We start from the raw sequence: 20,855 nt of genomic DNA, 5'->3' as shown, positions 1-20,855 counted from the left end.
CACTGATATGAGGCTCCCAGAGTAGGCAAACTCATAGACAGAAAGTGGATCAGAGCTTAGGGGGAAGGGGAGTTATTGTTTAATGGTTACGGATGGAAATCCTCAGAGATGCAAACGTTCTGGAGAGGGAAGGTGGCTATGGTTGCACAACAATGTGAAGGTGTTTAACACCACTGAGCTACACACTTACACACGGTTAAAATGGTGAATTTTATGTGATGCGTGTTTTACTACAGTAGAACGATTACGTCCCTCCCCAAGAAAATTGAGCGAGGCCAGGCTGGGCGGTGGAGTGTGGAGACAGGGGCTTCCGTCAGGAGGGGTGTCCTGGAGAGGGAGCCCACCCCTCACATGCCCCACCCTGATGACCGGCTGAGGGTGAGTAGCCTGCAAAGCTCGCGTCAGGGGCACCCCCATTCCCTGGGGCAACCGAAGAAGCCACAGTCGATGACCCATCACCTGCCCTCAGGATCCCACCACATCCAGGAGTCGCCAGCGTGGTGGCCAGCCAGTCCTCCTCCCTGCGGCAGCTCCCTTTGCAAGGCCCAGGTGGGCTGTAAGGAGTGTGAGGACCCACCAGGGCTGGTCCGATGCCACAGCAGAGATGTGGCCGACACCTTTGCGAGGGTGGCCGGAGGGAATCCCTGCTCTCCTGAGACCCCTGTGTGGGGCCCTCCCCAGCTCCAGGGCCCAGGATTTCTGCAGCCCATCCTGCCTCCTGAGTCCAGCATTCAAACCCACCAGCCCTTCTAACAGGCACCAAGCCCTCCGGGAAGTTATTTTTAGGGTTCATCTGTTCTCTTTTATTTCTCCTTTAGATTCCATCTTCTCCCACCCCCAGATTTGAAAGACCTAAAGATTTTCAAAATCATTCATCATTGCCCCAGCTCACAAAACTGTGCCTTCACCCCCACTTTCCCTGCACCACTCCCCTTTTCTCCCTTGCCACCCTCTCCCGCTGGTCCTCCTGCTCCCTGGGCAGCCAGGAAAGCAGGCTCTTTGTCTGACATCATCCTCCACTCCCCGGCCTGCTAGGAGTTACTCACTCAGGCAATCCCTGCCCCACCAGAGGAGACTGTCCAATTGCCAAGCAACCCGCTGCTGGCCAATCACGGAGCTCGGAGGTGATGTCATGGCGAGAGCGAGCGGTGGTGCTGATGTTGAGAGAAGCCCAGGGTACCACTAATTGAGGGAGTGAGGAAGAGAGCGGGGCTCGCTTCTAACCGGACTGCAGGTGAGTCGAAATGAAATGCAAATGATTCCAGCCTTCCCAGACAAAAGGAAAAGATAAGACAGCAACCGCGGCAGGGGAGAAGTTTGGGGGCCTGGCACCGATTATGTTGCCTTTGGTTTCACTCCATCAATTAAACTTTGTCGAACCCTGGGGAAAATAGCATGAAGCAAAAAGAATGGCGCTTGGCAGAGGGGCGAGGGTGGGCTCCGGGTGTTACTTTTATTCCAGACCTCAGGAGGGCCAGGATGGGTGGGAATTGCCAGATGTCCATGGTGAGTTATTTCTGCATAAAAATATTTTGTTGCCAAGGGAGAAAGGTTTTGTGCAGGGACCGGCTTCCCCTGGAGCTGTCTCTGACCTGGAGACCCCTTTCAAGTGGGTGTTTTACCTTTTCTTCCTCAGACATAGCTTTTCTTGACTCTGTTCCCATTTTTTAGCATCTGTCTTTTCTTTCTCCTTTATCTCTGCGCGGGTTACTTCTTTCTCTTGCTTCTAAGGAGGCAATGAGATCATCACCTCTTCCTCGCCCCGCCCCACCCTGAGGTCAGCCTGATGCTACCTGGCCTGGGCGGGCTGGCTGGCAAGCTGAGAACTGCACAAACACAGCACTGCCACGCCCTGGCGCTAGCTTGTGGCCGGGCCAGGCCCCCTCCTCGCTCAGCCCGCCGCCCTCACCAGGAGTTTGGACATTGTCCTTTTCTCATCCCGGGACCAGGGTTTGGATGTCCAGTGGCCAGCTCTGAACCCACGTGGTGGTGCTGTCTTTGTTTTGTTTCCTCCAGGAAGACACAGTCAGGTGTGGCAGAATCTCATTGTCCTGAACCCGGGCAGGTCTCCAGAATGTGTGTGTGTGTGTGGCGGGGGGAGGTCAGAAAGATTCAGGCGGCCCTTGTCTCAACACCCTGGGCTCGGATACCCCCACGTGTCAAGACCAAGAGAGTACAAGGTGGGGATGGCCAGAGGTGTCCTGCTGGAGTCCTGAGGGGTGGGAGGGAGCGTGGGGGAATCTGTCTCAACTGGAGGCTGAGGCCCCCTCCAGGGGGAGGAAACCTCTCCCACAGGCGGGTGCTGGGGGGGATGAGATCATCCGCCAGATGAGGAGATAATCACAGTGCTGAAGCGGTGAGAAGGCAGAGGGGGAAAGGTCTGATCAGCAGCTCCACAGAAAGGAGCCAGAGTCTCCCAGCAACCCTGCCCTCTCTTCTGGCTCACCCAACCCCCGCCTTGCTGCTGGGAGCTGTGCTTTCACCCTTCTTGGAAGCCAGTGAGCACCTGTCAGCTGGTCCCAGCCCTCTTGGGATCCCCAGCGCCACCCAGGCCACTCCTGGAGCAGCTTTGTGGTGAGCAAGGACCTGCTAGATGGGTCCACCATAAAGCATGCTGCCTTGAAGGGAGTGAGCTCCCTGTCAACAAGGGCATTCAAGCAGAAGTTGGATGACCACCCAGCAGGGAGGCTTTGGAGGAGATTTTGGCATTATGCGAGAGATTGGTTTAGGTTAGTGTTTTTTAAACTGCAGACTGAGACCTTTTCGTAGATTATGAAATCAATTTGTAGATTGTAAATGATATTTGTCTTAATAAAATAAGATAGAGTAGAAAACAATCAGAACATATACCCTATAATGAGGTAAATAATATTTCCTGTATGTTTTTTAGTTATACATCTTCATTTCAGATATACATGTGTGTGTTCACATGTATCAGTATGTATCAGTAATCATACATGTATGTATGTATCTGTATCATGACATATACATACTGGATCATGATATAAAATGTAGTTTTTTTATATACATGATATAAAATGTCGTGGGTCCCAGTCAAAAACATTTGAGAAACATGGGGCTAAATCAGCGGTCTCCAACCTTTTTGGCAGGGACCGGTTTCATGGAAGACGATTTTTCCACGGAGCGAGGGTGGGGGGTGGGGTGTCGTGGGTGGGGGAGGGTGGTGCGGAGCTCAGGTGGTGATACGTGGCCCATTTCCTAACAGGCCATGAACCAGTACTGGGTTGTGGCCTTGGGGTTGGGGACCACAGGGCTAAATCACCTCTGATTACCTCTTCTAACCCTAAGACTACAAGTTTATGGAAAACTCCCACTAGACTATAAACCTTTTTTTTTAATTTAAAGTTTTAAAATTTGCCGTCCTATTTTTAAGTGTACACTTCAGCAGTATTAAGATAGATGCACATTGTTGTGCATCCAATCTTCAGAAATCTTTTCATCTTGCAAAACTGAAACTCCATATCTATTATATTAAACACTAACTCCCCATCCTCCCTTACCCTGCCCCTGGCAACCCCCATTCTACTTTCTGTCTCTATGAATCTGACTCCTTTGGATACCTTAAGTAAGTGGAATCATGTAGTATTTGTCCTTTCCTGACTGGCTTATTTCACTTAGCATAATGTCCTTAAATTTAATCCATGTCTTAGACCTTGTGTCTCTGTTACCAGGTATAAGTGCCTAAACGTTACAATTAAATCCAAGTGTTGTTTTAAATGGGAAACTATGTTTCTCTGGGGGGATACTTTGTTCTAAAGGATCCATCAAAGATAGAGAAGTCGGGTCTAATATTGTTGGAGACCAGCAGATTGTTGAGCAGTAGCGAAGGGGTGGTAGGCGTGTCTTGCATTTTTGCCTGGGTGGATGCTCAGTATGTAGGTTTCACTTTGGCTCAGTGAACGAAATCCAAGGGCCAAGTGAGGCTGGCCGCCTTCTCTCCTTTGACTACCCGTTTTAACCACACTGGCCCTCTGGGAAGGAGGTGGGCTGATTGATAGCATTTAGAATGGAGCAACAAAAATTGACTAACTGAGGTCCAGAGAATAAGGTAGTTGAACAGAAAAGAGGAGTATGGGGCAAAACAATAAAGATAAAAATAAAAATAAAAATGAAAAAAAGGAAGGTAAGGGAAAGATAAAAAAAAACATGGAGGTAATGTCTATATTAAACCAACCATATAGAAGGAATGGGAAAAAAATCAGATCTTTCGTGTTCTTGATTTTAAATAATAGGATATTTAATTATCAAGATCATAGCCAAAGAAAGACTGAATTTTTCTAGAGACCCTGAGATCCTCTCCTGAGTGCCCTTTGACATCTTTATATTATTTCCTACTTACCTGGAGATTCTTATTTGAAGACTCAGAATTCCCAGAGGTTTTGAAGTCATGAATGGGGAGAAATGAGACTTTTGGAGGTGCATAGAAATTTGGGGGAATTATATAAAATGTAATTTTTATAATGCCCTTTAGAGAAGCAAATTCTTCTTTTTTTTAGCTTGAGAAATAAACATGCATCATGTGTAATTTGGTTTGCTTATTAAATTAGCATTTGCTGTATTTAGAGATGTGACAGTCTGGGAAAGGTTGCTTTTTCTGTTTTTCTTTGAGGAGGAGTAGGGACCAAAAACCTCCTCTGCCATTTAAAAAAAATATATTTTTCAGATTTTTTTCCATTTCTAGCCCCTCTAGGAGGACACATAGATATGTGTGCACCTCCTCTCTCCCCGCCCACATATGCATGCACATTCGTGCCCCCCAACATATGTAGACTCCCACCTCACCCCCTACACAGACATGCACACGCCTGTCCTTCTCCCCCACCAAAGCCCAAAGCTCTCTGGTCTTTTCCCTCAATTAGAACTGAGAGCCGTGTGTCCACTCCCTTAGGGCCCTGCCAACAGAGGTGGGTGGTGGGAGGCAGGAGAACAGGACAGATCAGAAGATGCAGGAGGCTGGGGCTGGTTTGCCTGATTCATGACGGGGTTCAGGTAACTCAAGAGTTCAAGGAATAAACCACAGGAGAATGTGACTGCAGAGAAGGGAGCTGGAGCACAGATGTTAGGATGAAAGGCCCAGGCGGGGAGGAGGACGGGCAGAGTGTCAGTGGATCATCTGGGAGTCTGTGTCCAGACATCTGGGCCGGGTGGGGAGAAAAGTCCACACTGAGTGTGTGGGAACAGGTGGATAGGGAGTAGGACATTTCAGGCAGGTGCTGTCCACTCACAGCACAGACCCAACTTGAGTCTGGATCCTGGGACAGGCCTGCCTAGCATCTGCACCTGCCATCCCACCAGATACACAAGGACTCAAGGAACATACCATGAACCCTTCCTGGGAAAAAAAAAAATTACTCCAAGAAGTACTCTATCTAACAAAAAATTTATCAAATTAAAGAGAGCGAGTAAAAAGAGGATATGGTATCAGTAATGGTCATGAACAAAGAAAACACCAGAAATTATAGTCATTGTCTAGTTATAATCAACATATTTATATTATCCTGGATGGAGCCGGAGCCCATCCTTCGAAGTGAAGTATCACAAGAATGGAAACTCAAGCACCACATGTACTTATCATTAAATTGGCACTAATTGATCAACACTTATGTGCACATATGGAAATAACACTCATTAGTGTCGGGCAGGGGCGGGGGGGGAGGGAGAGATGGGTAAATTCACATCTAATGGGTGCGGTGCACACTGTCTGGGGGATGGGCACGCTTGTAGCTCTGACTCAAGCAGTGCAAAGGCAATATATGTAACCAAAGGGTTTGTACCCCCATAATATTCGGAAATTAAAAAAAAAACATATTTATAAAGCTGAATGCAAATGTCAAATATCTCGAGGTGAGGCAATATGTTTATTAAACTCTTCATTATATTTTTAGTACCTTGCATAGTGCACATAGTAGATTCTTACTAAAAATTTGTTGAATGAATAACATAAGAAAGAAATCAATAATGATAACACAGAACTGAAAAGCCAGATCGTTCTAACAAAACCAGAAGACAAGGGACTCCTTTCAGTGTAGCTGAATGTGGGCCAGAAGCCTGGTTCTATTCCTCCTCTGAAACTTTAGGCAAGGCACTGGACTTCTTGGGCCCTCTGTCTCCTCCTCTGAAAAAGAGGTAGGAAATGGAAACACTAGCAGTCTTCATGGATCCTTCCATCCCTGGGCCTGCAGAATGGGCAGAAAGCTTGATCCCTTGGTAATGTCTACAAGTGTCATTGCTTGTCTTCTGATGATATGCAAATGAGTTAATTTATTACACTTGATAGGTCATGTGTGTGCATTTGAACAGGGACTTTCTGAGGCAATGCCTGACCCAAAGGAGAGCTCAGTGGTGATAATTTTAAGCATGGAGCCCACTCATGGGGGAGGGCAGATTTGGGGCATTTGCCTGCCTTTCAACCACATGTCACTGGCAGTCATGCTTACATCTAAGGGCAGCCTTGGGGACGAGGACATAGCATGGGGCTTTATCAGAAACAGCATGGGCTTTGATACAAGAAGACTTTGGCTCAAATCCCATCTTTATCACTTTCTATTTGTACGACTTTGGGCAAATCAAAGCACTTACCTAAATCGATCATCTGTTGAATGGGTATAATAATATCTATTTCATAAGATTTTGGGGAATGAAATGATAAAATGTATATACCCTGATTACAACTATGTAAAAATATTAGAGGGGAAAAAAAACCTAGAAGGAAATGCTAATAACATGAATTTGCAAGACTACGGGGATTTATTATTTTTTTCTCTCGCATATATTTTAAAATGCATATATGCATACATTTGCACTTGGAAGTATTTGGTAAACTGTAAAGAACTATAAAATATGAAATATTCACATTGCTGTTATTAGAAGCAAGATTGCAAGGGCTTGCTGTGTGCGTTGACGCCTCTGTCAGCTTGTGACCCCTGGACCTCACACGGTGCCTGGGTCACACCCTTCAACTAACTCCCTCCAGCAACCTTGAATGGAAGCCCACACCCCTGAACTTGACTTCTGACATGCTGATTTTTCTGGATATTTAAATTGGCAATGAAAATAGCCCCCAAAGTTCCATAGCTTTGGATTATTTGGGGCAGTTAATTCTCCAGCTGAATTTTCCTTTTCCAACTTGCCTTGTGACATGGCTGTTAGAGCTAAGAGAGGTTCCTCAGACTCGAGACTTCTGAGTTCTGCTTTTGCCAACAGGTGCTTATTCCCTAGAAGCACGACTGGAGCTATGTTCATCCCGAGAGGTGCTAGGTACTCTTGACCTTGGCCTATACCATCTCTTCCTCTTGACAGACACCCTTGGAAGCAAACCTAAGGGGTGGTTAGACAATGCCAGTCCCCCAAAGCCAGTGACACAGACTGTTCTGTTGTGCCCTGTTTTCCTCTGTATGTCCCCTGGGTCCCTTCTTGGTCTCTGCCCTAATTCCCACTCCTCCTCCCTTTCTGACTCTGTGCACGTTGCTGTGGAAGCCCCTGCCCAAGGCCCCCAGAGCCCCCGCAGAACTCCCAAGGCCTCCACAGCTCTGGGTGCCCATCCAGCGACCTGTTTCACTTTCCCACCGGCAAAAACTCCTCTGGCTATTCTAGGACCTAGCAGAGGGCTTGGCATAGAATTAAATATTCAACAAATATTGAAGAAAGAATGAAAACCACATTCATGAAAAAATAATTTATCTTCTTTTGATTTTAAACCCAAATAAGACACACGCCTGCCAATCAGAGCTTTCTGATCAGCATGAAAGATGACATGATTCCAGCCAAAAGCAAAGAAACATGACATTTAGGTGGCTGATGAAGCTTACCTCAGGTAAATATAGAACTTCGACTGGACTTGTAAGAAGATTTTAATAGGGCACAGACTTAAAGAGCTGTCTTTCTGCCCTGCTTGTGGTTAGAGGATCTTAGTCAGAATTCGCTGCTCCCACACCCATGAAGTACTCATCCTGACTCCGTGCCAGGGATCCTATATTTGTCTTCTAAAGCCCTTGCCAGAGACAACTCTATTCAAACCACTTGGACGTGCACTAGCTGCTTATCTCTCAAAAATAGTCCACATGGAATTTGACGCATCCCGAGAGCATTGTCTGGGCATTTCTTACAGCGACAAATAAAATGCTTGCTCACTGAGTTGTACGTGCTGTCAGAGACACCTGTGGGGGTCAGGCATGTGCCCAGCAGGTGGCCAGGTGGCATCTGTGAGCTTGGTGCACCTCTCTGTCTGCCCCCGGTCATCGACTGCATTACAGAAAGCCCGGGAGTGCGGGTTACATAAGAGTGCCCTGCTGGGGTATCCCTTCTGCACACCCATTTTTCATAGAAATGTGCTCTGGTGAACCCAGGTGGGCTGTTCCCTCCCACCCAGGCTGGTGTTTGGGGCAGAGAAGGGACCAGTACAAAGGGGAAGTGTACTGACTCTAGAAGCCAGAGTTTTGGAGTCTGGAGCTGCCAGTAGCTCGCTGTGCGACCTTAGGATCTCCAGTCCCCAGGGAGGAGGACACAGGGGTTTTGGAAGGGACAATTGTTTATTGTGTGGGATTGTCGTGCAAGGCAGGACATTTAGACCACCCAGCCCCTGAGAACCACTGGCTTGCAATCGTCCATTCTCTCTTCTCTGACATTCTGGTATTCCAGGGGAAATTGGGGGCTCTGATCTCCTCCCTTTAGGCATCTTTTTCTTCTCGCCTTCCCACCGTGAGACCCCCTGCCAGATTCCACATCTTCACTGTCAGCCATGCCCGCCTCCAGTTGAGACTTGCTTGTCCTACATCTGAGCTCCTCGTGGCGGCTCTGGGCTTGGTGGGGTTATCACTCTCTCACATTAATTTTTACTCATTATGCTAGTGGTTCAATTCATCAACAAAAAGGTGCAATTACTTGCTTTCCCATCCACAGACTCTCCGACGCTGGAGCTGGGGGAAACGTGTCGACCAGCTTGTGACCGGGAAAGCAGTGCTGGGCGGGGTGCAAACAATCCGGTCTAGGCAGGTCCCCAACACTGTGTCCCTAGAGCTCCCACTCGGCTCCCAGCCTTTCCCTCTTACCTAATCTTTGCCCCACATTGATGCTGCCAGGTGAGTCTTTTTGCGCTAGTAGTAGAATCTAAAGCCAGCTGGGCTTCAGAAAGAGCCACAGGTGACTCAAATCCCAGCTCTGCCCCTGCTGCCTGTGTGACCTGGTATAATTTACCTAGCTGTTGAGCTTCCTTGTTCTCAAAGAACCTCATAGAATAAATTGGGACAATGTCTGCATTTTCCTGGTACAAAGTAGGTGCTTGAGAGTGGTGGCGATCGTCACTGCTATTATCATCAGCATCCCCGTTCTCCTCTCCCCTCGGTGGCTTCCTGCCGAATTGGGAGGTAAAGTGCAAACTCCCTCACCGGTCGGGAGGGCTCTGCGATCTTCCCGTTCCCCTGCGAGCATTCTGTCCCAATGCACCTTGTGTGCGGCCCAGCCCACACCCAGCACACAGGCAGGTTCAAAGCCATTGCAAGGTTACAGGCATCGCGGACCCGCAATCGCACAATCACCCATCGCAACCTGGGGTGAGGCCCCTCTCACCTTTGCCACCTGAAGCTTGAGTCCTCTCGCCACCTGCTGTGCTGGCACGATCCACAGCTCAGGGCCTGGGCTGCCTCTTCGCCAGCAAGTCTGTGAGCATCAGAGGTGCTGGGCAGTGAGCCCCAGGAGCCCGAGCCCGCTGTCCTGAGCTCTAGCTCCGGTTCCGCGATGATCGGCTTCATGAATGTCAGTCACAGCGACCTGGCGTCAAGGGCTCCTTTGATCTTTGCTACCGCCAGGTGCAGGCAGGTTCCTGGTCTTTCCTAGGGAGCACCCAAGGGCGAGGCTTGGCTTCCATCTTAACAGAAAGCACGTGAGGAGCGTCCGGGTGGGCCAGAGCTTTGCCCCAGCACTGGGGTCTGCCCTGCGCTGCTCTGATGGCTAACGCCTCGGATAGAATCTCTTACCGATGTCCTGAACTCCTGGCCTCAGGCCCACTGTGGCCTCTGTTGTCTCTCAATCTTCATCCCACTCACCTGAATTCCTGGCACTCTGTGTGCTCTGACCCTGGGCATAACGCCCCTTACTGCTCCTCTCTGGCTGTCCCAAGAGAGGCTTGGTGGTCCCCACTCCATTGCTGGCTACAGTTTGCTAGAAGTCCAAAATAAAGGTGTCTGCGGCGGTGCTCTGCCAAAGACCCCAGGGAGGACCCTTCCTTGCCTCTTCCAGCTTCTGGCAGCCCTAGGCTTTCCTTGGCTTGTAGCCGCATTGCTCCAGTCTCTGCCTCTCTCTGCACACGGCCTTCCCTGCTCTCTGCGGATCTCATATACGGACACTTGCCACTGGATTTCAGCCCACTCAGGTAGTCAGGGACGATCTCATCTTGAGATCCTTAATTACATCTGCAAAAGACCCTTTTTCCAAATAGGGTCACATTCACAAGTTGTAGGGATTACACGTGGATGTGTTTTTGTAGGGGACACCATTCAACCCACTATATTGAATGGCCTTGGAAACATCACTTAGCCTCTTTGAGGCTCCATTTCTTCATCTGTGAAATGGGGATAGTAAATCCTACCTTACAAGGTTATTGTGAAAATTAAAGTGAAAGCGTTGTCACACAGCAGGTGCTCTACGTGAAGCACAATTTTATCTACACAGGCTCCAACCCTGGGGCACAGAGGGTCTCAGTTACAAATCCCTTGACCATGCCCACCTCTGTCCAGCTCCTGTTCCTGCCCTGGTCTTCCTTCTCTGGATTTCTGACCTTCTCTGTGTTGCTAAAACTCCTAGCACAATGTCTTCCATGTGGAAAGCACTTACTGCATATTTTAAAATTAAGTTGTATCCTCAGGCCAGGCTGGCTTTCCCTCAGTCCTCAGGACCATGGAGGAACCAGCGACGAACATCTAGACCCTCCATCGGTCACAAGAGCTAACAGCCTAAGGCAGCTCTGCTGCCTTAGAACTGTGTGACCTCAGCCAAACGTCTTAACTTCTCTGAGCCTCAGATTCTTCATCTGCAGGCAAAGCTGATGGTGCCTGTCTTGTCAGTCCAGCCCAGTCTCATGTGGAGATCGACTGGGATACTGTGGGTGTCACCCCTGCTTCTTTCTAGGGTGTCCCTCTCTTCCTCCCTTCTGTCCCCCAGGTTGAAATCCAGGCCACTGCCTCTCCTGGCCAAGGCTTACTCACTTCCAGTGACTAGTCAGTCAGCCTGGCCCTGAGCAGAGATTATGCAGGATGGGGCCTCATGACCGGGGATGTCACACCCAGGCACCAGGCCTGCCACTCTGCTCAGGGACTCCCTGGTGCTGCCAGGACCAGCTCGACTCTGAGGAGAGAAGACCCATTGTCCTGGGAGGGGAGGGTGCGCAGGGGCCTCTGGCTCCAGAGCACAACAACAACAAGAAGAACAAAGCACTTTAAGGCCAGCGAGACCTTGGGTCACATCTGCACTCTGACTTTCTAGCCCTGAGCCGGGCACATGAACCCTCCGAGCCTCAGTTTCCCCACCTGTACACAGAAATCACAGTCCTTACTTGCAGGCCGTGGTGAGGACCAGAGGTAATGACTCGGAAGCAGGCGTGTGGCACCTGGAAGCTGCCCTGATGCAAAAGGCAGAGGAAAGAAGACTAATGTTTATTAAGCACTTCCTGTTTCCCAGATGCTATGCACGTGCTTTTCCTCATTTTATTTGTACAACTCGGTGCAGAATTAAGACGGGGAGAGCGAGGTTTAGACATGTGACATGACCAGGGACAGCTAGTAAGAGAGATGGCATCTGTATTTGACCCCACCCTGGTCTAGACCTAAAGCCTGAGCTGAGGTCATAGCTCCCATGAGCTCCCTGCCCAGCGAGCACCCTCTCTGGTCCCCAGAGGGAAAACACCCTCTTTATGGAAGGAAAGGGGCTTGAAGTCGATCTCAGAGTCCCTTTGCCTGGTGAGGATGCAGGCAGTGGGGCTGCTGGCTCACGCCACCCTCCATGGGCACAGTGACCACGGGGGTGGCTGAGGATCAAGTGGTCCTGATGACAGACACTCACCGCCACCCACTCCTCAGCCTTCAGTGGGGCCTGTCACCTTTGCCCGCTGGCCCTCCCAGATCTGCTCCTACCCTGCGTCTCCTGTGACTCCTTCTGCTTCCCCTCCTCCCTTCCTGCTGTCTGGTCCAGCATCAACCAGCTGGAGACAGGTCCCACAGACCCCGAGCTTTCTCCCCCAACCCTTGTGTGTGCCACTAACACCAGGGACCCCTCATGCTGGGCACGGAGCCCACGTCTGTGTCCAGCAGCAACCCTGCATGCTGAGTTCGGTCTCTGCACAAGCCACGTTATGATGCCGTGATTCCTAATGCTCGTCTCTTCTCGTAGTCCGGGGTTGTCTTAAATGGGGCCAAAGAGAGCCTGGGTCAGTATCTCGGGGAAGGGGAAGGGAGAGCGTATCTGAAGGGGTATTTTAGCATCCTCTGCCCCATTCTCTCTCACCCCATGCTGGAGAGGTCTGGGGTGTGTCTAGGGACACATTTGGGACACACCAGTTACTTTGCAAACACCGCCCAGCCGATCCTGGCTGAGGACTTGTCTCTCACCCTAAGCCTCGCTTTGGGTCGGGCCACTGAGTGGCACAGGGAGACAGGTGGACACCCCCTGCCCACAGTTTTGGGAAACCCGTGTTTGCATACTGTGGGGGCCGAGCCCAGGACGTTACCAGGCATCATCAGTGCAGGGGAACCGAGCTTGGCTGCGGTGGTGTGGGAGGTTCGTGGAGGTTGGGGGCCCCCCCGTTGGGGTTTGTTGGGGGAGGGCCTGGACGTGGCGTAAACGAGGTACCTCCAGAGTGCCTCTGGTGTATGAACATCTTCCTTCTGAGAATAACCTGTCAGCAGTAAAATCCTGCACTCTCTTTTTCTCAGGCGTGTGACAGCGTCCTGAGCTGGCGACAGACCCACTCTGGGACTCTCAGTCGGATTCAGCCACCAGAGCCCAGAAACATGACCCTCGCTGGTAGGTACAGACCTGCTGCGCGTGTGGCGGGCGCCGTGGCACAGACTGTCCCCCTCCCTGCCCCACGTGTGCGCTCACAGACGCAGGGAGACGAAAGGCCGCGAAACACACCGGCGGCGCGAGGAAGTCATCTCTAGTGGCGGGTGGGGTCACGGCTGAGGTTTTTTCCTTTTGCTCATCTGTGTGGTGCTTTGAAATATGGTTTGACGATGCCCATGTAATGGTTCTGCAGTTAGTTGTGTCTTCAGATTTGTGAAAGGAGATGAGGGGAGCGCGCCCACTGGAGTTGGCTGCGGCTGCAGCCTGAGCGACCGGGGCCGTGGGGGGCGCTGGCGGGGCACGGCCGGGCCAGGGCAGCGCCGGCCGGGGCGGAGGGTTACACTGCAGTCCTGGTGGGCACCGGCCCCCCGGGAAGGCTCCCGGGCTGACTTTGTGAGGGGCCGGGCCAGAGGGACGGCAGTGAGGATGCCCCGCCGTCCGGCTTCTTAGCACTGCAGGGCGGCTCCGGCCAGTGCGGGGGGCGTCCCGGCCTCACGCGCCGCTGTCCCCGCAGCCTACAAAGAGAAGATGAAGGAGCTCCCGCTGGTGTCCTTGTTCTGCTCGTGCTTCCTGGCTGACCCTCTGAATAAGTCGTCCTACAAATACGAAGGTCAGTGAAGGCTCAGGGAGATGGGGGCCGAGGGCTCCTGTGTCCCGGGCCCCTGGGTGCGGCACCCTGGCCCGGTTTCCTTCCCAGAGCCAGTGACTTCAGGGCTGCGGGCCCCGAGGGGCTGAGCTGCAGGGGTGCGTCCCGGGCACTGCGCACGGTCCCTGAAGGGCCCAGTCAGGCCTCCTCAGGGTGCCCCTGATCTTAGTGTCACCTCTGTGCTTGCGCTTAACAAATCGAGGCTGCAGACATGCAAAGGGGACCCAGGCAGACAACATCTAGACTAGACAGGAAACCGGACTCAGTGTGAACCATGGTTTCCAGGCTGGCAGGTCTCCTCGGGGAAGGGCAGAGCATGTTCTGGGGGTGTCCAGAGGCGGGAAGAGGAGGCTCTGTGACAGCCGCGCCATGTGGGGCTTGCGGTGGGGACAGTCCTGAGACACCAGCAGGGAGTCCCGGATGGCCACGTCCCCCCAGGAGTGTCCGGGGGTCAGGCGGCCTCCTAATTTCCCAATGAAAAGGAAGGGATGTGTCTGGTCTGGCATCGAGGGCTGGGAGAGCTCGGCTGACCTGAGACTGTTTTCTCCGTCTAGGCTGGTGTGGGAGACAGTGTAGGAGGAAGGATCAAGGCCAGCAGGAAGACAGTGCTGACTGGAGAGAGAGAGGAGCGCAGGGTAGGAGGGAGGCGGGGAGAGGCATCGCAGCGAGCGTCAGACGGGCAGCGGGGCGAGGGTGGACAGGGTGGGCGGCGCGGGGGGGGGGTGAAGTGCTCCGCTGTCTGTCACCACAGACGACAAGCTGAGCCAAAGCTCAACCATCGAGGAGCCTGGTGGCAGAAACAAAAGCAAAAGCTGCAGCCGTCCTGGGAGTTCATGTGTCCTGGGGCCCCCACCCACGGTGGCTGCAGACTTCAACCCTGTCAGAGTCCCCTGACCTTAGATGCCAGCGTGCAGGATGGAGCCAGCCCCCTGGGCCCCTGGCTCGCCCTGGGGTCCCCAGCCCCCCACACCCGTGCGCACCTGTGCATGCTTGCTGGGCGCCCCCACATCCTCCAGGACCTGAGCAGCCCCCTTCCTGCCCTCTGCAGCGGACACGGTGGACCTGAACTGGTGCGTCATTTCTGACATGGAAGTCATCGAGCTGAACAAATGCACCTCGGGCCAGTCCTTCGAAGTCATTCTGAAGCCGCCCTCCTTTGATGGGGTGCCCGAGTTCAACGCCTCCCTGCCCCGGCGGCGAGACCCTTCCCTGGAAGAGATCCAGAAGAAACTAGAAGCAGCTGAGGAACGAAGGAAGGTAAATGCTGTCCCTTTTCCTCCCTCCATCTCTGCACAAGGGGGACGGGCTAGAGAGGACATGGGGTGGTCCTGAGCTGGGGGGAGGTCACTGTCAACCTGCAAACACTTAGGCAGCATCTCGCGAGTATGGGGCAGAGGATGAGGTGCCATTGAGGGGAACAGAGAAGTAAAAGCCCTGGGTTCTAAGAGCTGACGGTTTCGTTGTGGGGACAGGGCAGTGCACTGCGTACTTCCCAGAGGTGGCCTTAAATGCACGGTGGCAAGAGTAAGATGTTGACAAATGCTAAGGATTTAGGGAAAGCTCCATTCCTGGTGTACCCTCTGTGCTTTCTGCTGATTCTCACGGCCAAACACTGATGCCATCTTCGTGTCAGCTTTTATCTTTCAAGCAGAACATTCTCCTAGCCTGAATTCCTCTAGCACAGCCTCTCTGCCTCTTAGGGCACATGTTACGTGCTGGCCTGGGTTTTAGTTATTTATATGTTGTCTTATCTCTCCTAGACCTTTTTCCCCCAGGTTGCTAGAACAGTGCCCGGCACATGGTACAAGATCATTAAGTATTTGTGAACGAATGAATGAATATGGCAATTAGAAAAAGGACCCTGAGGATATTTAGAAAAAGACTGGAAAAAAATCAAAGGGTGTGGAAGGCTCTGCAGGTGGTGGGAAAATCCAGGAAGCTTCCTGCTAAGGGGACGGGGACCAGACCCAGGGAGGCGTGTGTTCCTGGTGTGCAGCTTTTCAGCTATGATGGCAAAAATACTCCCCGGCATGCTCACTCTGAAGGGCCTCTTTCTGCCTTGTGCGTCCCCAGTACCAGGAAGCTGAGCTCCTGAAACACCTAGCAGAGAAACGGGAACACGAACGGGAGGTGATCCAAAAAGCCATTGAGGAAAACAACAATTTCATCAAGATGGCTAAGGAAAAACTGGCCCAAAAGATGGAATCCAACAAAGAGAACCGGGAGGCCCACCTTGCTGCCATGTTGGAACGGCTGCAAGAGAAGGTGAGTGACCCTGGACCAGAGAGGAGGCTCCTGGGACACCTGTCGTACTTCCGTGGCAAGTATGCATGGAAGCATGGACCTGCATATCACGTCTGGGAGGGAGCAGCCTTGGGCAGGAATGGGGATGTTTCTATTAGGCAGGACCCTTGGAGAGTTCCAAGGGGATGATTTGGGAAGTCATAGGCAAGAAACATGAACCAAGCTCTGGGTTTCCTTGGGAGATATTCTGCACAGTTACACAACTGAAAGTTTTCATTGTCTTAGGGAGAGAACACCTCTTATTTTCTGGAGGAAGCCTGTCTAATGCAAGGGTGTAGGGACAGACAAGCAGTTCTACATTCCTGGCTTCACCCCTGAACAGACTGATTTGATTTAATGAAAGATGCTTTCTTGAACTCTTGGCTCTAAGCCAAGGGTATGATGCGCTGAGTTGCCCATTGAGCAGGAAACATGATTCTCTCCAAACCTCTTGACAGAGACCCAGTGAGTCACAGGTCTTTCCAATATGCTGCCTTTTGTCAATAAACTGAATGGTGTCACCTAAATATGAGAAACACGAGAGGCTGGGTTGGTTCCGTGTCAGCAGAATAACAGCTCGTTCTGCTGAGAACACGCTGGCCTCGTTTCCTGGGTCTCAAGACCGCCCCAGTTTCTCCTGCAGCTCCTGGGAGAGCTCCAGCTCTGTGTTTTATTTCCAGGAGCCGCCTGCTGCGCGGTGACTCCCGGGACCTGATCGGTGGCCTCGTCCCATGGTGAGCAGAGTGGTCCCCACTCCTCCTTGCCCATCCACCTAGAGTTTCAGGCCCTGGGCAACAGCTGCTAGAAAGATCTGGTTTCTGCACAAAGAATCAGTGTTGTGCAGGCCCTAGAGCCAGCCAGCGTGTGGTGGCCCCTGCTCTCTGATGCACAGGGGCATCGGGACACTCAGCAGGGTGTCACCTGGGAGGGAAGAGATCTGGGTCTGTCTTCAGGCTTCCACAGTTATCGAGGGATGACTTGGAGCAAATTCCAGAAGAAGGAAAATCTGGGGTTGGGATAGGATGGGATGTAGGCTCTCAGGCCAAACCCAAAACAAATCATTGAGGCTGGACTCACGATACGGTGTTTGAAAGACTGTTTGCAAAACACTTCCATTCCATCACCCCACTAGCCTCACAACAAGCCCATGAGGTAAGCAGGACAAGTGTCATCCTTCTTTTGCGGACAAGGAAACCAAGGTGGATGACTTGCCCAGGGTCACATAGCTAACAAGCCATGGCGCTGGGACTGGCACCCAGCTCTTTGGCTCCAAGCCAGGTGGCTCAGGGAGAGCATCCATGATTGTCCTGCCAACATTTTGTCATTGAGGGGGACTCTGGAGGCCAAGGAAAGGGAGTCCAGAAATCTAGGGTACTGCCCAGTGAGCTCACCTGGGCATGGAGGTAGATTCACAGTGGAGAGATTGGAAGGGTCCACCTTCTAGAGTAACAGCTGTGGAGGGGACGTGGACTCCAAGAAGCAAGATGTCAGAGAAGACATTGGAGAGGACATCATCCCTCTGGGACTTTGATCCTTACTCCCCTTTACCCACTGGTGGAGGAAGGAGGTGGGCTGAGAGCTAGGTATGTGGTTTCCGCCATGCACACCTGTGCACTGGGCCAGAGACACCGCTACAATGCCTCCTGTGCCAGTGTTTGTGCAGGTCCCTGACCACCTGTACCAGATTCACTCGGTATAAAATTCAACCATACAGTTACTCGAACCCTACCCCAGACCTACTAGCCCCACTCTCTAGGCGTAGTGCTTCCTAGGTCACGAAGATACATAGCAAAGTTCTAGAACCACTGCCCCATTCCCAGGCCATGTGGGTTCTTGGGCCTCTCCAGAGACAGATGTATAGTGTAAGATATATTCTGGGAAGCTGGACTGCCTCAGTGGGTCTACTCAGGGCTGATTGTGTCATCTGAGTGTGATAATGCCAGGCTCCAGTAGGGACAACATTTAGGAGCACCTGCCAGGTGCAAGGGCCATAGTAGGAGCTGCAAATACATTAGGAGGTTGTCTTCTAATAGAAGAGCGAGCTATGTGCACAGTGAGCAGGTGAACACTAAAAATCACAGAACTCAAGAGGGGAAGGAGCTTCCCACCCACACCCCTCTCTTTAAAGATCAGAGAACCGAGGCCTGATTGGAGGAGTGAGCTGGCCGAGGTCCCACAGCGAGTGGGCCTTGGAAGGCAGGTCCCGTCTTTTGGCTGCATTATGCAGTGAGACAAAAGAAGGTTCTCTCACAGTCGATGTGAGAAAGCCCACCTTTTGGGACTTGGGCAACATTCCCCGAAATTCTGCTGTGAATTTGTACTTCAAGAGTGCTCATCTTCCACCAGGGGATTAAGGTGGCTCTCGCTGAGGACACAGAGGAGAAATGAAAGCAGCGGGGCATGGGGTTTGCAGGGGAAGCTTGCAGCGAGGCCTGTCTGTTCTGTCTGCTCCTCTGGCGCGAGCTGCCTGCAGTGGCTCCTTGTATTAAGTCAAGCCACGAAATCAGTCCAAACCCAGCATGGCCAAATGAGGGATGGAGAGGTCGAGGGTCCTCGGGCTGCCTCTGAGTGTGTCCCTGGCGGGAGGTTGGGACGCACCAGCCCAGGAGCTCCCAGGGCCGCACCAGCAGGCTCCCCCACCTGCCTCCTGCCGTCTCACCTGCCGCCTTCTGCCCCTCTCAGGACGTCTTTGCAGACACAGCTCTTCACTTCCTGCGTGGTCATTCTTTGCTTTCGGTTCTCTTGCCCCTCGGGCGGCTCTTTTTGTCCCCGGGGCAGCCTTATGTGACCTGGCCTTTCCCTGCCTTCCTTCCCAGGACAAGCACGCTGAGGAGGTGCGGAAAAACAAGGAGCTGAAGGAAGAGGCCTCCAGGTAAAGCCCAGAGGCCAAAGAAGTTTCCAGGACGGCGGACAGCGCCCGCAGCGCCGCGATCCAGGCAGCCCGCCCGCGGCTGCGCTCCCAGCACTGGGGTTCGGGGGGAGGGGGGTGGCCACGGGGCGTTTCCTCTGCTTTTGGTGTTTGTCCATGTAAAGAATTGAGCAGTGAAGCCATCCTATTTGTTTCCGGGGAACAATGATGGGGTGGGAGACGGGAGAGGAGGAGAGAGTTTGGGAAGGGGAGACCGAGACGAGCTCGCTGACGTCGCAGCCCGGTCCGGAGCAGGCTCGGGCCCAGCCCTCCGTTTCCACATCTCTGCCCGGCACCGGGCGTCCGGGCGAAGAACGGAGAGGGAAGACGAGAGCCCGGGCGGCAAAGGTTCGGAGTGAAGGGCCGAGTCCCGGGCGGGGCGGTGGCTGCAGGGCCCGCAGGAGAAGCCCGGCCCGGAGGGGCTGCGAGGCCCAGAGCTGCGGCTTCCGCCCTGCAGCGGGTGGGACGAGGTCTCTGTGTGTGTGTGATCCATTCTCTTTTGATCATCACGACCAATGAAATATTGACTCCACGTCTCAATTCTTTATTTCCTGAGTTTGTCCTTTGGGGGATTGTTGGAACGTTCTGGAATTTTAGCCTTTACCCACCCGACGGCAGATGCCCTTCCCTTCCTTAATTTTGCCATCTGAGCAAAATTCTGTTGAATCAAGCCAGCCTTTGGCATAACGGAGAGGTTGTTTTTTTTTTCTCTTTTTTTTAAAACCCCCTTGTGGGCTGTCCTTTATTGGATTGAATGCACTGAAGTGATGAGAAAAGAAACTCAATCTTCCTTTCTGCGGACTGACATTCTAATACGGTCCCCAGGACACTGTGTAAGAAAGTTGTCTTAGCCTGTTCAGGCTGATAAAACAAAGCACCTTAGACTGAGTAATTTGTAAGCAACAGACATCTATGGCTCACGGTTTGGGAGGCTGGGAGGTTCCAGATCAAGGCGCACACAGATTCCGTATCTGGTGAGGGCTCTGGCTCTGCTTCAGAGATAGCACCTTCTTTCCCAGTGCTCACATGGCAGTAAAAAAGGGCAAGAGGCTTCCTCATGCCTCGTTTATAAGGCACTAATCCCATTGGAATCACCTCCTAAAGGCCCCACCTCTTCTTAATGCTATAGCATTGGGGGTTAGGTTTCAACATAAGAATTTGGAGGGGACCCCAACATTCAGACCATAGCAGAAGGCCTCAGCACTTAGGGGTTGGGGATTCTAGGTGGGTCACAAAACGTAAGCAGGGACATAAAGTGCTTATTAGTAAAAGACAGAAGAGGCATTCGGATCCAGCAGTTGTGGTCTCCAGGACACGGAACCACGGCTGGACAAGAAGCCCTGTCCTTGCCTTGCCCTGCAAACAGGAGTGAGGGCGGGCGTGAAGCAGGTCCGGGGACATCGCTCCATCCTGCCCTGCACACTGTGTAGTTTTGTACGGCTTTGCAAATAAATCCTATGGTATTGCTAGTTTTTTTTTTCCCCCTCACCAGTCTACTGCAATTTAGCTTTATTTTAAGAGAAGATCACAGGAGGGATCAAAGATGACAAAAAAGATGATAATGATGGTGACAATGGCAGCCGACTTAGCACTTGCTAGGTGCCTGACAATTTTCTCGGCTTTTACATATTTATTATCTCACTTAATCCTCACACCAGCTGTAAGGGGTGGGTTCTCTCATCACCCCGTTTTGCAGACAAAGAAATGGAGGTATAAACAGGGCAATTAACTTGCCCAAGGTCACACAGGTGATAAGCGGGAGACCAGCAACCTGAATTTGGGGGTTTGCTCCCCGAGTCCGTAGTCTTAGCCCTTTCACTGTGCTGCTTCTAGACCCTTCTAAACTAGGCTGTGAGTACTAGGGCAGTGTCCCTCAAACTGTGAGTTGTGACTCATTGGATGTTGAGAGCAACTTAGTGGGTCCCACTCCACTTTTCTTTCTTTCTT

General features: G+C 52.0%; 1 protein-coding gene across 6 annotated transcripts; it reads left to right on the top strand.

Moving 5' to 3' along the window:
- The first annotated feature begins 733 nt into the window (after positions 1 to 733).
- Positions 734 to 19,440, top strand: STMN4 (stathmin-like 4). 6 transcript variants are annotated; one of them, XM_012662933.1, is made up of 8 exons: positions 734 to 1,234; positions 12,942 to 13,032; positions 13,586 to 13,681; positions 14,272 to 14,352; positions 14,766 to 14,974; positions 15,791 to 15,982; positions 16,681 to 16,734; positions 18,817 to 19,260. In XM_012662933.1, the coding sequence occupies exons 2-7, from the start codon at positions 13,020 to 13,022 to the stop codon at positions 16,699 to 16,701; spliced, it is 612 nt and encodes a 203-aa protein (XP_012518387.1). In that variant the 5' UTR covers positions 734 to 1,234; positions 12,942 to 13,019; the 3' UTR covers positions 16,702 to 16,734; positions 18,817 to 19,260. The 6 variants fall into 6 exon arrangements, with proteins under 6 accessions (XP_012518387.1, XP_012518386.1, XP_012518388.1 ...); XM_012662932.1 differs by lacking the exon at positions 16,681 to 16,734 and having other exon boundaries at positions 18,817 to 19,440; XM_012662934.1 differs by lacking the exons at positions 14,272 to 14,352; positions 16,681 to 16,734 and having other exon boundaries at positions 18,817 to 19,440.
- Positions 19,441 to 20,855: the final 1,415 nt, after the last annotated feature.

The sequence above is a fragment of the Propithecus coquereli genome, unplaced genomic scaffold (genome assembly GCF_000956105.1).
Source record: "Propithecus coquereli isolate 6110/MARCELLA unplaced genomic scaffold, Pcoq_1.0 Scaffold79, whole genome shotgun sequence".
NCBI lineage: Eukaryota > Metazoa > Chordata > Mammalia > Primates > Indriidae > Propithecus > Propithecus coquereli.
Note: the sequence above shows the minus strand (reverse complement) of the source record. Positions and strands in the feature narration are given on the sequence as shown.